Source organism: Aplidium turbinatum, chromosome 10 (genome assembly GCF_918807975.1).
Source record: "Aplidium turbinatum chromosome 10, kaAplTurb1.1, whole genome shotgun sequence".
In the NCBI taxonomy this organism is placed as follows: Eukaryota; Metazoa; Chordata; class Ascidiacea; order Aplousobranchia; family Polyclinidae; genus Aplidium; species Aplidium turbinatum.
The window spans coordinates 16,829,188-16,841,662 of NC_137481.1; the positions used below are offsets into that span (position 1 = coordinate 16,829,188).

The following is a 12,475-nucleotide window of genomic DNA, read 5'->3' on the forward strand; positions in this document are numbered from 1 at the left end:
ATTACACAAAATGTTATTAAACATGCCTCAAAATGCTTAAAATGGAAACAAATTGATTGTGATAAATTCATCAATTCACCTTCAAATTTAAGTTCTCCAACTGTTCCTGGTTTGTTAGGATCAGAGTTGAAATCATCTTCGATCTCTTCTAGACTACGATTATCACTTGCCGGGCGGTTCATTTGCATATGTGCCAATAGGGAGCCATCTGGCTGGTGCTCAAAATATGAAACCTCAGGATTCCAGTTTGACAAGTTTGCTGGAGAGCTGAGAACTTTGTCCAACACCTACATGTAAACGTGACAAGTCATGTGTGGGCCACCATCGTATTAGCAACATTAGTAAACAGTAGGCTACTGCTGTAAATTTTAACAAATTGCAAATTGTCAATGTCATTGTTGTCTGATTATACTTACATACCAGCATAGTCTTTCATGACAGAAAGCTTTTATTCCATGTTTGAAGTGGCACAAGAATAATACCACTAAAAGTTGTATAAGCGTGCGAGACAAACTTACCTCATCTGCGTAATTGTCAAAAGTGGTCTCATTGATTGTAGGATAAAGTTGGATGACATCGGCAATAGGCACTTCATATATCCTCAGGTATGCCACATGTTTTTGCAAAGATTGATCAGTAGTTGTTTCCTCAATTACTGGAGAAAACATTGTGGTGGCACTGAACGAAGGAGGAGTTCCACCAACCGAAATGTTGCCTACAATTAAATTCAGATACTGCATAAAGAAATCATAAGTTATTACAGTGGGATTATAATGTACAACTATAAAAACTATTAATATGAAAAGTAGAGTTTGATCATTCAACCTTAAAAGCTGATCTGGTTTCATCATCAGTAAAATTACCACTACATTTTAGCACTAAAATTGAAATGATAGTTTGCCAGTTGCATGTTCAACCAGGAGTTTGCCATGTTCAGTCAGTAGTGGATTAATTAGGGGCGCTTAATAACGTGGTATTCTAAATCGATAAAAAAATAATATTTCAGGAAAAATTTCTCAATTCTTCCGCTTAGTCACACTACATTAGTTTATCCAACTATTATTGTCAAACATTTTACAAAAATATTTACTTACTTGTAGATCCGAATGGGCCAGGAACTGAAAAATAAAAAAGAAGCATTAAATAAACAAACCATTTTTGTTTATGATGCATAGAATTGTTTGATGTGCTAGTGTCACATACCTCATGTGAATTGGTTAAAAAATATTGTATTGGTCTTTTTGATAATTTTACGACTTTGCTTAACAACGAATCAAAACAAATATGAGACATAAGTTCTCAATAAGAGATCATTTAAAATATGTCATTTTGATAAAATGCCCACCTTTTACGTTGACTGTTGGAGATGTAAATACACTTCGTTCCGGAATACCATCAAGTTGATCTTGAGCGTTTGTTTGCAACTTGGGGGCAAGCGCCGGTGTGTTAGATGGAGTGTGTACGGTGTAATTCAGCCTCAGTGTGTTATCTGGAAGAGCTTCAATGATCATCTTTGACGGCTCATAATTGGGGAAAACAGTGGAAAGCTGAAACAAGAAACGTAGTGTTAGAATATGCTGTTGGTCAGTTTAAAACAGACTGCAAGTCTACATCTTATGAAAGCATTCTTCTCTATTTTCTTTGGTTAACATTTTTTGGGGTAGCCTACTTTAGGTCAGATGATGTATTGTTTTATATTACAAGATAGTGGTTGATACTTGCTCGAAACACAATGAGAGGTCGCTGAAAAGGCGCCGATTTTTTGATCTCATCATGCATGAAACAATTTTTGAAGCAACCAAAGCCGGAAATCTAAGTTGCTTAATATCTTTTGTAGGCCAAAAGTTTAATTTGGAAAATAATTCCAAATAGTCTATAATGACGCAATAACATCAAACATATCTTCATCAAGCACTACAACAAACTTTGAGCTGATGGTACTGTGTAGCCTATAGACAATACTATCGTACGGAATGAACTTACATCATTGAAAGTTCATTATCATTGAAAGCTCAACATCTCACCTGTTGCATCAAGTCGTCAAAAAGATCGTCAACGACATCGGTTTTGTTTGCAGTCACATCATCATAAACATCAGACAAGACGGTTGCATTTACAGATACTTCGAATTCACGAGGTTCTGTTGAGTATATCCGATAATTATATCACAGTTTAGTTAAGAGTGCCAGTTGCACAATTTGGCGGAGATGTGCAACCTAATATTAAACAAAATGTTTTTAACCCTTTATCCTGTGACGTATTTTGGCCAATTGACTTGCGGACGGGGGGGTCGGTTCGACACTATCACTTTGAGCTCGTGTAACTCAAAAACTACGCAAGATAGATCAATCAAATTTTCACATGGTGTAGATAATTTATCTGACAACATAACATCGAAACTCTTTTGCAATTTGTTCAACAGCGCAACTTGAAAAATCAAATAATTTGATGGTTGGTCATATTTTTTTATTTGACTTGAGAAATTGCTTCATAATTAACTTATAATTGAGTGTGACGGGCTAATTCCATTGTGTAGATTTTAATCTCTTACGCGGAGACGTCGTCCACGCTTCAATGAAATCGTAATTGGCGTCCGACTCGCGTTTGCTTGTTGTTTTGCCGGAGGCATTGTAAAAAAAATTTGCTTTGTTTCAACATTTGCAGAGAATGAGACAAAATCACCACAAAAAAACTATTTCAAGTTCTTTTTGAGTCACATGTTTATAGTAGGCTATACACTTTTTCAAACGTACTGTCATTACTTGATATTGGAACTAAATCAAGCAAATTTTTTTTCACATTCACACTGTCGAATTTGGTTATGCATGATCAAGAAACACTTTGTATTTCACAGCACATCTCAGGAAGCTATTTATTCGTTTTTAACATTATTTCAACGTCTAAAGACGTTGAATCGATGTAAAAAGTGTCTGATTTGCTGTCCGGGTAGCGGTTGAATACAAAAAAGTAAGGTAGCCTGTGGTGTCACGTGGTATTTGAACAACAACCTATCCAAAGGTAGTGACTTGCTTCGATTGGAGCTTGTTCCATTTTAGGCCATCATGCACTCCAAAAACAAATAGCGTCTAAAACTCCTTACTGATAAACTATGTCACGATGCATTCCAAAGTGAAATGCTTCAATACTTACCAATAATGATCACTTTGAATGAAACAATTTTGCAAACAGTTGTGACAAGATGTAGTGATAATAATCGTTTAGTCAAATCGTGTTGGTAGGCTATAGAACAGGTCGTTTGCCAAATGGAACTCCCGTTCTGCGTGACAAACTCAAAGTCGTGGCATAACCATACGAAAAATAAAAAAAAAATTATTTTTCAGGCCGAGTGCTATTGTCGTAAAAAAACAAAAAATCACTAAAGTGTTGACTTTTTCCTTGGGCAAAATTGAAGGTTATTAATATTTTAAAAATGCACGTTTGTGTCAATATGATTGAAGTGCTTTTTTTCATGTTGTTAACTAGATTTGCAAAATAACGTTTTCTACATTTTTTTCTGATTTGTTGGACATGCATTTTGTGTCAAGTTATTTATTACGCATTAGAAGATTTCTTTCTGTTCAAATTTTGAAATAGCATTTTAGATGCAGTTTGCGGTTGATGGCGTTACTGCAAAAACCATCTTTTGTAATTGACACACATCCAAAAACAAAAGACGCATAAACTACTGCTGGCTGATAGACCACGTCACAATACATCATAATGATGTTTTTCCGAACCGAAGACCCAGAAAACCAATTTTGTCGTATATTAGATTAGACGTCTGCAGACGTTGAACCAATGACAAAAAGTGATTTGCTGATTTGAAACAAAGTGATTGCTGTTTCCAATGTGCAAACATTTTGATAAAAAGTAATCAAGTTTTGGCCACAGCATTTTGGTCCATTTAGGCTACTATGGTCAATCAACTCACGTTGCAAATAACTTGTTTTGTGTAAAGTCTTGCTTGTGAAAAAATCGAAGTAAAAACGCAAAAATGAAGTAAGCTATATTTACAAAGTATTATATTCTTGAATGAACCATAGTTTTAAAAAAATAGTTTGAACAGGTTTCATCTGATAGAAACTATAATTGATATCATCGCGAAGGATCAAATAGCTGCAAAAATCACTTCAAGCAATTCTTTGGGGTGATTTTCATTATGCAAACCAAGGTGAACCTCAATATACATATGACAAACGATAAAAATCGTTCTTTCTTTTTTTCAAGGACAAGGAAAACGATCCGTATAAAATATAATTCAATTCAACATATTTCCCTTCTTTTGTCAGATATGCATTTTGTGTAACAATGCTTTAGAAAAATTGCTGAGTATGGCATAGCGTTTGAGATGCAGTCAGAGAATACAACTCTATGGTTGATGGCGTTATTACAAAAGCCAATCTTTTGTCACGGAAATGTATTCGAAAACAAAAAGGCACAAAAGCGCTGACTGATAGATTACGTTACGATACGTTACACAAACGAGGCATTGATTTCAGATTCTTTCAACCCAACAAACAACTTTGCTCCAAATGACACAAACGTCTAAATTTATGGAGAAAAAGATGTAGGCCTACAGCGTTTTGTGAAAATAAGCTTTTGAAGACCAACATTTGAATGAAAAGTTTGAAATTATTGAGTTGGTCCTAATAGTGTTTCTGCTGAGATATATCAAAACTTTTCAATCCTCGTATAAAAAAATAATTTTGTAATCTCTCAAGCAACTGCAAAATTACCATTTAGGTAAAGATTCAGTGATGATACAATATGCACAATGCTTGTCAAAGCACAATAATTTAGCTGCGCGTGTTTTTCCACAAAAGCCAAGCAGTTTAGATAGTCTGTGTCAAGGTCTTTTCAATATCCATCAATCTCTCGTTTTCATAAAACATTTTCACAACATTCATGTGAATATAAGTGTACAGGTACATGGAAAAGTTTATTGGCGGGTCAAGAACGCACTCCTTGCTTTCCGACAAGAAATCAAGAAACTTACCACATCAGTCTGTTTGTTTTATGAGATAAACAGAGTTTTGGCAAGAATTTTCCTACTGCTTCTTGTTATAAGTTAGAAACAAAATGTATTCGCCAGAGAAAACAACGTAAAATTACATTTTTTCAGTATAGCTTATCGGATGCTCTCTGATAATTTCAAAGCAACTCAGATGTAATTAAAAGATTAATCAAAGCAACTCAAAACTCGAGTTTGCAAACAAAAGGCGGACTCATTACGGTTGAATGCTTTACAACAAAGCCAACTCATGAGATATCTGCGTCGCAGTTCCACGCACGGCGGCGCTCAGTAATCCTATTAATCCGTATAATTTGAAAACAAAAGGGCTAGCTAGTAGCTAGCTAAAATATCAGAGTATGTTATGAAAATCATGCCATATCTCTAAAACTATAGACAATAGCAACGTCATTTAAAGCGGAATAAATACTTGAATAATTTTTAGGAAAAGTCAAGAAATTTTAAAGCTGTGGAACGCGTAGTTCTTTAATGATATTGCTTTGAAAAGGAGCAAGTCCCCACCGACCCCCCCCCACAGGAAATAGGGTTGCCTCAAAATGATTAAAATGGAAAAAAAATTGATTGTAATAAATTCATCAATTCACCTTCAAATTTAAGTTCTCCAACTGTTCCTGGTTTGTTGAGATCAGAGTTGAAATCATCTTCGATCTCTTCTAGACTACGATTATCACTTGCCGGGCGGTTCATTTGCATATGTGCCAATAGGGAGCCATCTGGTTGGTGCTCAAAATATGAAACCTCAGGATTCCAGTTTGACAAGTTTGCTGGAGAGCTGAGAACTTTGTCCAACACCTACACGTAAACGTGACAAGTCATGTGTATTAGCATCATTAGTAAGCAGTAGGCTACTGCTGTAAATTTTAACAACTTTCAAATTGTCAATGTCATTGTTGTCTTATTATACTTACATACCATCATAGTCTTTCATGATAGAAAGCTTTTATTCCATATTTGAAGTGGCACAAGAATAATACTACTGAAAGTTGTAGAAAGCGTGCGAGACAAACTTACTTCATCCGCGTAATCGTCAAAAGTGGTCTCATTGATTGTAGGATAAAGTTGGATGACATCGGCAATAGGCACTTCATATATCCTCAGGTATGCCACATATTTTTGCAAAGATTGATCAGTAGTTGTTTCCTCAATTACTGGAGAAGACATTGTGGTGGCACTGAACGAAGGAGGAGTTCCACCAACTGAAGTGTAGTCTACAATTAAACAGAAACTGCGTAAAGAAATCAGAAGTTATTACAGTGAGATTATAATGTACAATTATTAAAACTATTAATATGAAAAGTAGAGTTTGATCATTCAACCTTAAAAGCTGATCTGGTTTCATCACCAGTGAAATTACCACTGCATTTTAGCACTAAAATTGAAACGATATTTTGCCAGTTGCATGTTCAACCAGGAGTTTGCCATGCTCAGTCAGTAGTAGATTTATTAGGGGCACTTAATATCGTTGTATTCCAAATCGAGAAAAAAAAACACATTTCAGGAAAAGTTTCTCAATTCCTCCGCTTAGTCACACTACATAGTTTATCAAGCTATTATTGTCTTGAACATTTTACAAAAATATTTACTTACTTGTAGATCCGTATGGGCCAGGAACTGAAAAATAAAAAAAGCATTAACTAACCTAACCATTTTTGTTTATTATGCATAGAATTGTTTGATGTTCTAGTCACTAGTGTCTCATACTAAATGAGAATTGTGTAAAAAATATTGTATTGGTCTTTTTGATACTTTTACGACTTTGATTAACAACGAATCAAAACACATATGAGACATAAGTTCTCAATGAGAGATTATTTAAAATATGTCATTCTGATAATATGCCCACCTTTTACGTTGACTGTTGGGGATGTCAATGCACTCGATACTGGAATACCATCAAGTTCATCTTGAGCGTTTGTTTGCAACTCGGGAGCAAGCGCCGGTGTGTTAGGTGGAGTGTGTACGGTGTAATTCAGCCTCAGTGTATTATCTGGGAGAGCTTCAATGATCATCTTTGACGACATATAATTGGGGAAAACAGTGGAAAGCTGAAACAAGAAACGTAGTGTTAGGATATGCTGCTGGTCAGTTCAAAACAGATTGAAAATCTATATCTTATGAAAGCATTCATCTCTATTTTCTTTGGTTAACATTTTTTGGTGTAGCCTACTTCAGGTAAGATGATGTATTGCTTTATATTACAAGGTAGTGGTTGGTATTTGCTCGAAACACAATGAGAGGTCGCTGAAAAGGCACCGATCTTTGGTCTCATCATGCATGAAACAATTTTTGAAGCAACCTAAGCCGGAAATCTAAGTTGCATAATATCTTTAGAAGACCAAAAGGTTAATTTGGAAAATAATTTCGAAAAGACTACAATGACGCAATAATATCTAACATATCATCATCAAGCACTACAACAAACTTTGAGCTGATGGTACTGTGTATAGGCTATGCCATCGTACGAGATGAACTTACATCATTGAAAGCTCAACATCACTGAAAGCTCAACATCTCACCTGTTGCATGAAGTAGTCAAAAAGATCGTCAACGACATCGGTTTTGTTTGCAGTCACATCATCATAAACATCAGGTAAGATGGTTGCATTTATAGACACTTCGAATTCACGAGGTTCTGTTGAGTATATCCAATAATTGCATCACAGTTTAGTTAAGAGTCCCAGTTGCACACTTTGGCGGAGATGTGCAACCTAATATTAAACAAAATGTTTTCAAACATTCCTCAAAATGTTTAAAATGAAAAAAATTGATTGTGATAAATTCATCAATTCACCTTCAAATTTGAGTTCTCCAACTGTTCCTGGTTTGTTGAGATCAGAGTTGAAATCATCTTCGATCTTTTCTAGACTACGATTATCACTTCTTGCAGGGCGGTTCATTTGCATATGTGCCAATAGGGAGCCATCTGGCTGGTGCTCAAAATATGAAACTTCAGGATTCCAGTTTGACAAGTTTGCTGAAGAGCTAAGAACTTTGTCCAACACCTACACGTAAACGTGACAAGTCATGTGTGGGCCACCATCGTATTAGCAACATCAGTACGCAGTAGGCTACTGCTGTAAATGTTAACGACCTGCAAGATCAATGTCATTGTTGTCCTATTATACTTACATACCAGCATAGTTTTTCATGATAGAAATTTTTTATTTCATGTTTGAAGTGGCACTAGAATAATACTACTGAAAGTTGTAGAAGCGTGCGAGACAAACTCACCTCATCTACGTAATCGTCAAAAGTGGTCTCATTGATTGTAGGATAAAGTTGGATGACATCGGCAATAGGCACGTCATATAACTTCAGGTATGCCACATATTTTTGCAAAGATTGACCTGTAGTTGTTTCCTCAATTACTGGAGAAGACATTGTGGTGGCACTGAACGAAGGAGGTGATTCACCTAATAAGATTTAATTTTTCAAGTGAATTAAGTTAGAACTTTAGCCTCAGAAGTGTGGCTTCTTCAGTAAATAATCTTATTCAAGTAAAATGGTTTATTAAATACTAATAAGATGTAGTGTACAATTAAACTTTAGAAACTGAATAATGAAGTTTAAGTTATTGTGGGAGATTATGGCCTATAATTTCAACCAAAAGTTTGAACAAACGTTGTAGGCTACTGTACAATGTACATGGTTTGAAGTTTTGACCGAAATCTTTACTTACTTGTAGAAGTAGCTTCGAATGGCCCAGGAACTGAAAAATAAAATGTATAATCAAAAATCACCGATCTGAACAATTGTTCATCCTATTCTTTGATAACGTTCTATTTATTTCCATAAATATTTTGTCACAAAACTAAACAACTGTATCGTTTTACCACATTTCCTTGCTGGTTTAAAATTGAGTAAAAACTACGAAAAGTGCATTAACGTTCATAAATATATCTTAACAATCAATCGTCGCCGTCGTCGTGTAAGCCTCTGGGTCGGAGGGTCAATCGTTTTACCACCCTAGATTCAAGATGTTCCTGACTGCACTGGAAGGCACCTTGATAGCAGCTAGTCTTTGGTTTCATCAACCATGACGCGCAGACCTTCCACTCTGTTAAGTGGCTTAAAGATGGACGAATGGAGTCTGGTGGTACTTGATTTCCATTCAGAATTCCATTTAAGGTCAGCCCAAGTGGCCGCAGAGATGTCTTGTTAATCAGTTTTGTTGATCAGAAGTTGAGCGGCTGGCGTGAATGGGTGTCTTGATTTCAGTCGACGAGGGTGCTCGCTTGGGTAAGCACAGATATTGTGGTGGAGAAGATGGTTAGGCTCCAGTACCCGTCGACCAAGTGACAGAGTTGCGTCTTCGCGACGAAGCAGGCTGGATGCCAGCAAGAATGGGGGAGATTGTCCAATGGTGTGGGATGCAGGCATCCGGTTACTGTGCGCAAGGCGCTGTTTATGGCAGTGTCGATGTTGTGGCAGCAATGCGGCACCAAACATGTTCAGTTTGTTCACAGTACTCTGCTGAAGAGTAGACAAGGGCTAACTCTGCTATACGCAAAGTGTCAGCCCTCTCCTCCCAGCTGGAGCCTGTCAGGCGCTTGAGTAGCGCAGCGCGGAATGTCAGTTTCTTGCGCAGTGTCAGCAAATGGTGACGGTATGTGAGCGATCGGTCTAGTGTCACCCTAAGATACCTTGGTTCTGGGCAGAAGGACAGAGGTTATCCATTCTTCTGAACATGTAGCTCACGATCAGCTTCCCGATTATGTAGGTGAAAAACTGCTGCCACAGTTTTGGTTTCGCTGAGTTTCAGTCGCCAGTTCTGGAGATAAGCTGAGAGAGTTTTCATGTCCGAGCTCAAGATGTCTTCTAGGTTTTCCCAAGACTTTGTAGAGTAGAGAATTGCCAGGTCGTCCGCTTAATTCAATCTTAATTCAACGTCTGCAGACGTTAAATCGATGTAAAAATGACGGATTTTGCTGTGTGGGTCTCATACATCCAGTGGTAGAGATTTATATAGACTTTTTCTAAACTCGAAAGCATTTAGTTTAATCATTAACACCCAGTTCGTTTGCTAATGCAAAAAGGCAGGTACAGAATTCGAAAAACATAAAACATTAAAAAAACTACCTTGTTTTCATCGTCAGTAAAATTATTATTACGTATTAACACTAACATTAAAAATAGTTTTTCCAGCTCTTGTTCAACCAGGAGTTCACTATATAAAGTATATTTAGTTGATTTAAAGCAGTGGTTCTTAACCTTTTAACAGTGGGGGACCAGCAAAGTTTTTAAAAAATGTTCGCGGACCGGCAACCAAAGATCGTAGTGAATAGAATGAATATTTGTAACGTTTTCTTAACCAAAGTTGTCGTTGCGCACCATAATGCAAGGTTTTAGCATATGATTTGTATTCAGGACGAAAATTAGAATAAAACGGCAATCAAATCAACTCAAACAGAAAAATGTCAATCCATTTCCATACAAAATCAATGTCAGTGGGAAATTTGCTACTGTTTCGCTGCCAGTAGCCTATGTGAGGAAAACGAGATATCAAAGAAGTTTCTAAAACACGTAGCTCTGTTTCGGCATCCAGGCGATTTATTTACTTTGTAAAAGCCAGACATGAAAAAGAACTGTCGTTTCTAAACAGCTGGTTGAAACAATTACCATCAAATCGATTGTTGTGAAAGTTAGGCACGAATTCGTTTGCAAGAGACAACCAGAAGTGTGACGATGATGTTTTTCGAATCTGGACTGCAAAGTAGAAGCATAACATATTGCAATTCAATCAAACTTTCTTTTTCATGAAGATTAAGGTCGCATGTGTTGACATCATCGATGCATGGATTGTTTATCCAAAAGTTTCCATGTCGAGGATCTTCATGTTACGCGAAATGAAGCGTTAAAATTGTTAGCCAACTCTTTCAATTGTTGACTCACAACGCTCAGCATCTCCTTTTACTTTTTTCACCACTCCATTTCACCAGTATTTTCCACAGCAAATCGGCTTGTATTCATTCCATTCTTTGAAAAACAAGATCTTTGCTTTCTCAAACTCCGGTTCTGGCAAATTTCCATTGCAGGCCTGACTTTATCCCGGAACTTCAAACTTATCTAATTCCAAATTTTCGTCTCCAACGACTTTGAAATTTTTCAAAATCAAGGACAAAATTCCCCATTTGTTTATGTATTTCTGTGTTTCAAAACTTTTTGAAAACTATTATGCAATTTGTCACAAAAACATTATCAACGGCACAGAATTAGGTCATCAAAAAGTTCACCTTTATTATCAAACAATTTTACGTGGAGATATGTCAGTTTTACAGCTGTGCATATTTCACAGTGCGATCACAATTTTACAATATGCTAATGACTCCACATTAAAATAAGCTTTGCAGAAAGTAAGATCTTTTGCGAACCGGCAAAAAAATTACAAGGATCGGCACCGGTCCGAGGACCGGCGGTTAAGAACCACTGATTTAAAGTGACTGATTGCTTCTAACCTTTGTATAAACATTTTCAGTGAAACAACCCAGCTTATGGAAAGGAATTTGTGAAGTTAAACAGTAGCCTAGATTAGTTCAGACTTTTTTCTGTGCTTATCCGTATCTTTGCTATATTCACCGCTATAATCTTGTAGCCTAAAAAGTGGCAACAAAACAAGCACCATGCAGGGGCGGACCCAGAAAGTAGCCTACGGTGAGGGGGGAAAATTAAACAAAACACGAGAATTTGTAGGTTTGCATTACTCCAACCTTGCAAATGCACCGTGAATAAAGTTACTTTTGTGTATTTTAGGGGGAGGAGGTTTGCCCTAACCGCACCCATCTAGATCTGCCACTGACACCCCATGCATTCAACAACAAAATCACTAGTATTCAAGTTACCTCGAACGTTAATCACACTATCTCCAAATACGATATCACCAGGTGATGGCTCTCCGTTGTTAACCAGTTCAAGAGCATCGAGTTGTTTTTGAGCATCGTTTTGCAGCTCGGAAGCAAGCGCTGGTGTGTTAGGTGGAGTGTGTACGGTGTAATTCAGCCTCAGTACACCATCCGGAAGCGCTTCGATTCTCCTATTCGATGGCACATAATTGGGGAAAACACTCGAAAGCTGAAATAAGAATTTTGATGACATGATTGTTTGTATTAACTTCCCATATTGCCAGGTCACGTTGAGTAACACAAGAAAAATGTATTTTAATTTCAAGCAGAAATATTGATGTAGAAAAATGTTCAAGACTCTATTTCATATTTAGCTTTAAACAATTCAAGTTTTCTCAAAAATTCAAAACTAAACCCTTCAAAAAGTCTAGTCTACTCTTTAAAATTATTTGGTTTTCTTTTCAAAACGTTTTGTTCGCGATTGCTCGTGTAATAATGCAGAAGCAAAGTGCTTGTGTACACTCCATCTCGAATAGTCAGGTTTATTATGTAGTTTCGTTCAAATTTTTGGGAGATTAGCAAACCTATACATTTTCGGAAAGCT

The 12,475-nt window shown here is 36.7% G+C and overlaps 1 protein-coding gene across 1 annotated transcript in view; it reads right to left on the bottom strand.

The window, feature by feature from the left end:
- Positions 1 to 12,475, bottom strand: part of LOC145779008 (uncharacterized) — a 42,704-nt gene that overhangs the window by 9,910 nt on the left and 20,319 nt on the right. Inside the window, exons 32-45 of the mRNA XM_082590590.1 lie at positions 11,872 to 12,100; positions 8,712 to 8,741; positions 8,264 to 8,445; positions 7,824 to 8,034; positions 7,549 to 7,664; positions 6,876 to 7,077; positions 6,620 to 6,643; positions 6,044 to 6,240; positions 5,617 to 5,824; positions 2,025 to 2,140; positions 1,346 to 1,547; positions 1,095 to 1,118; positions 519 to 715; positions 80 to 287 (exon numbers count right to left, since the gene is read on the bottom strand). Coding sequence (XP_082446716.1) covers positions 80 to 287; positions 519 to 715; positions 1,095 to 1,118; positions 1,346 to 1,547; positions 2,025 to 2,140; positions 5,617 to 5,824; positions 6,044 to 6,240; positions 6,620 to 6,643; positions 6,876 to 7,077; positions 7,549 to 7,664; positions 7,824 to 8,034; positions 8,264 to 8,445; positions 8,712 to 8,741; positions 11,872 to 12,100 — 2,146 coding nt within the window. The remainder of the gene's footprint in view (positions 1 to 79; positions 288 to 518; positions 716 to 1,094; positions 1,119 to 1,345; positions 1,548 to 2,024; positions 2,141 to 5,616; positions 5,825 to 6,043; positions 6,241 to 6,619; positions 6,644 to 6,875; positions 7,078 to 7,548; positions 7,665 to 7,823; positions 8,035 to 8,263; positions 8,446 to 8,711; positions 8,742 to 11,871; positions 12,101 to 12,475) is intronic.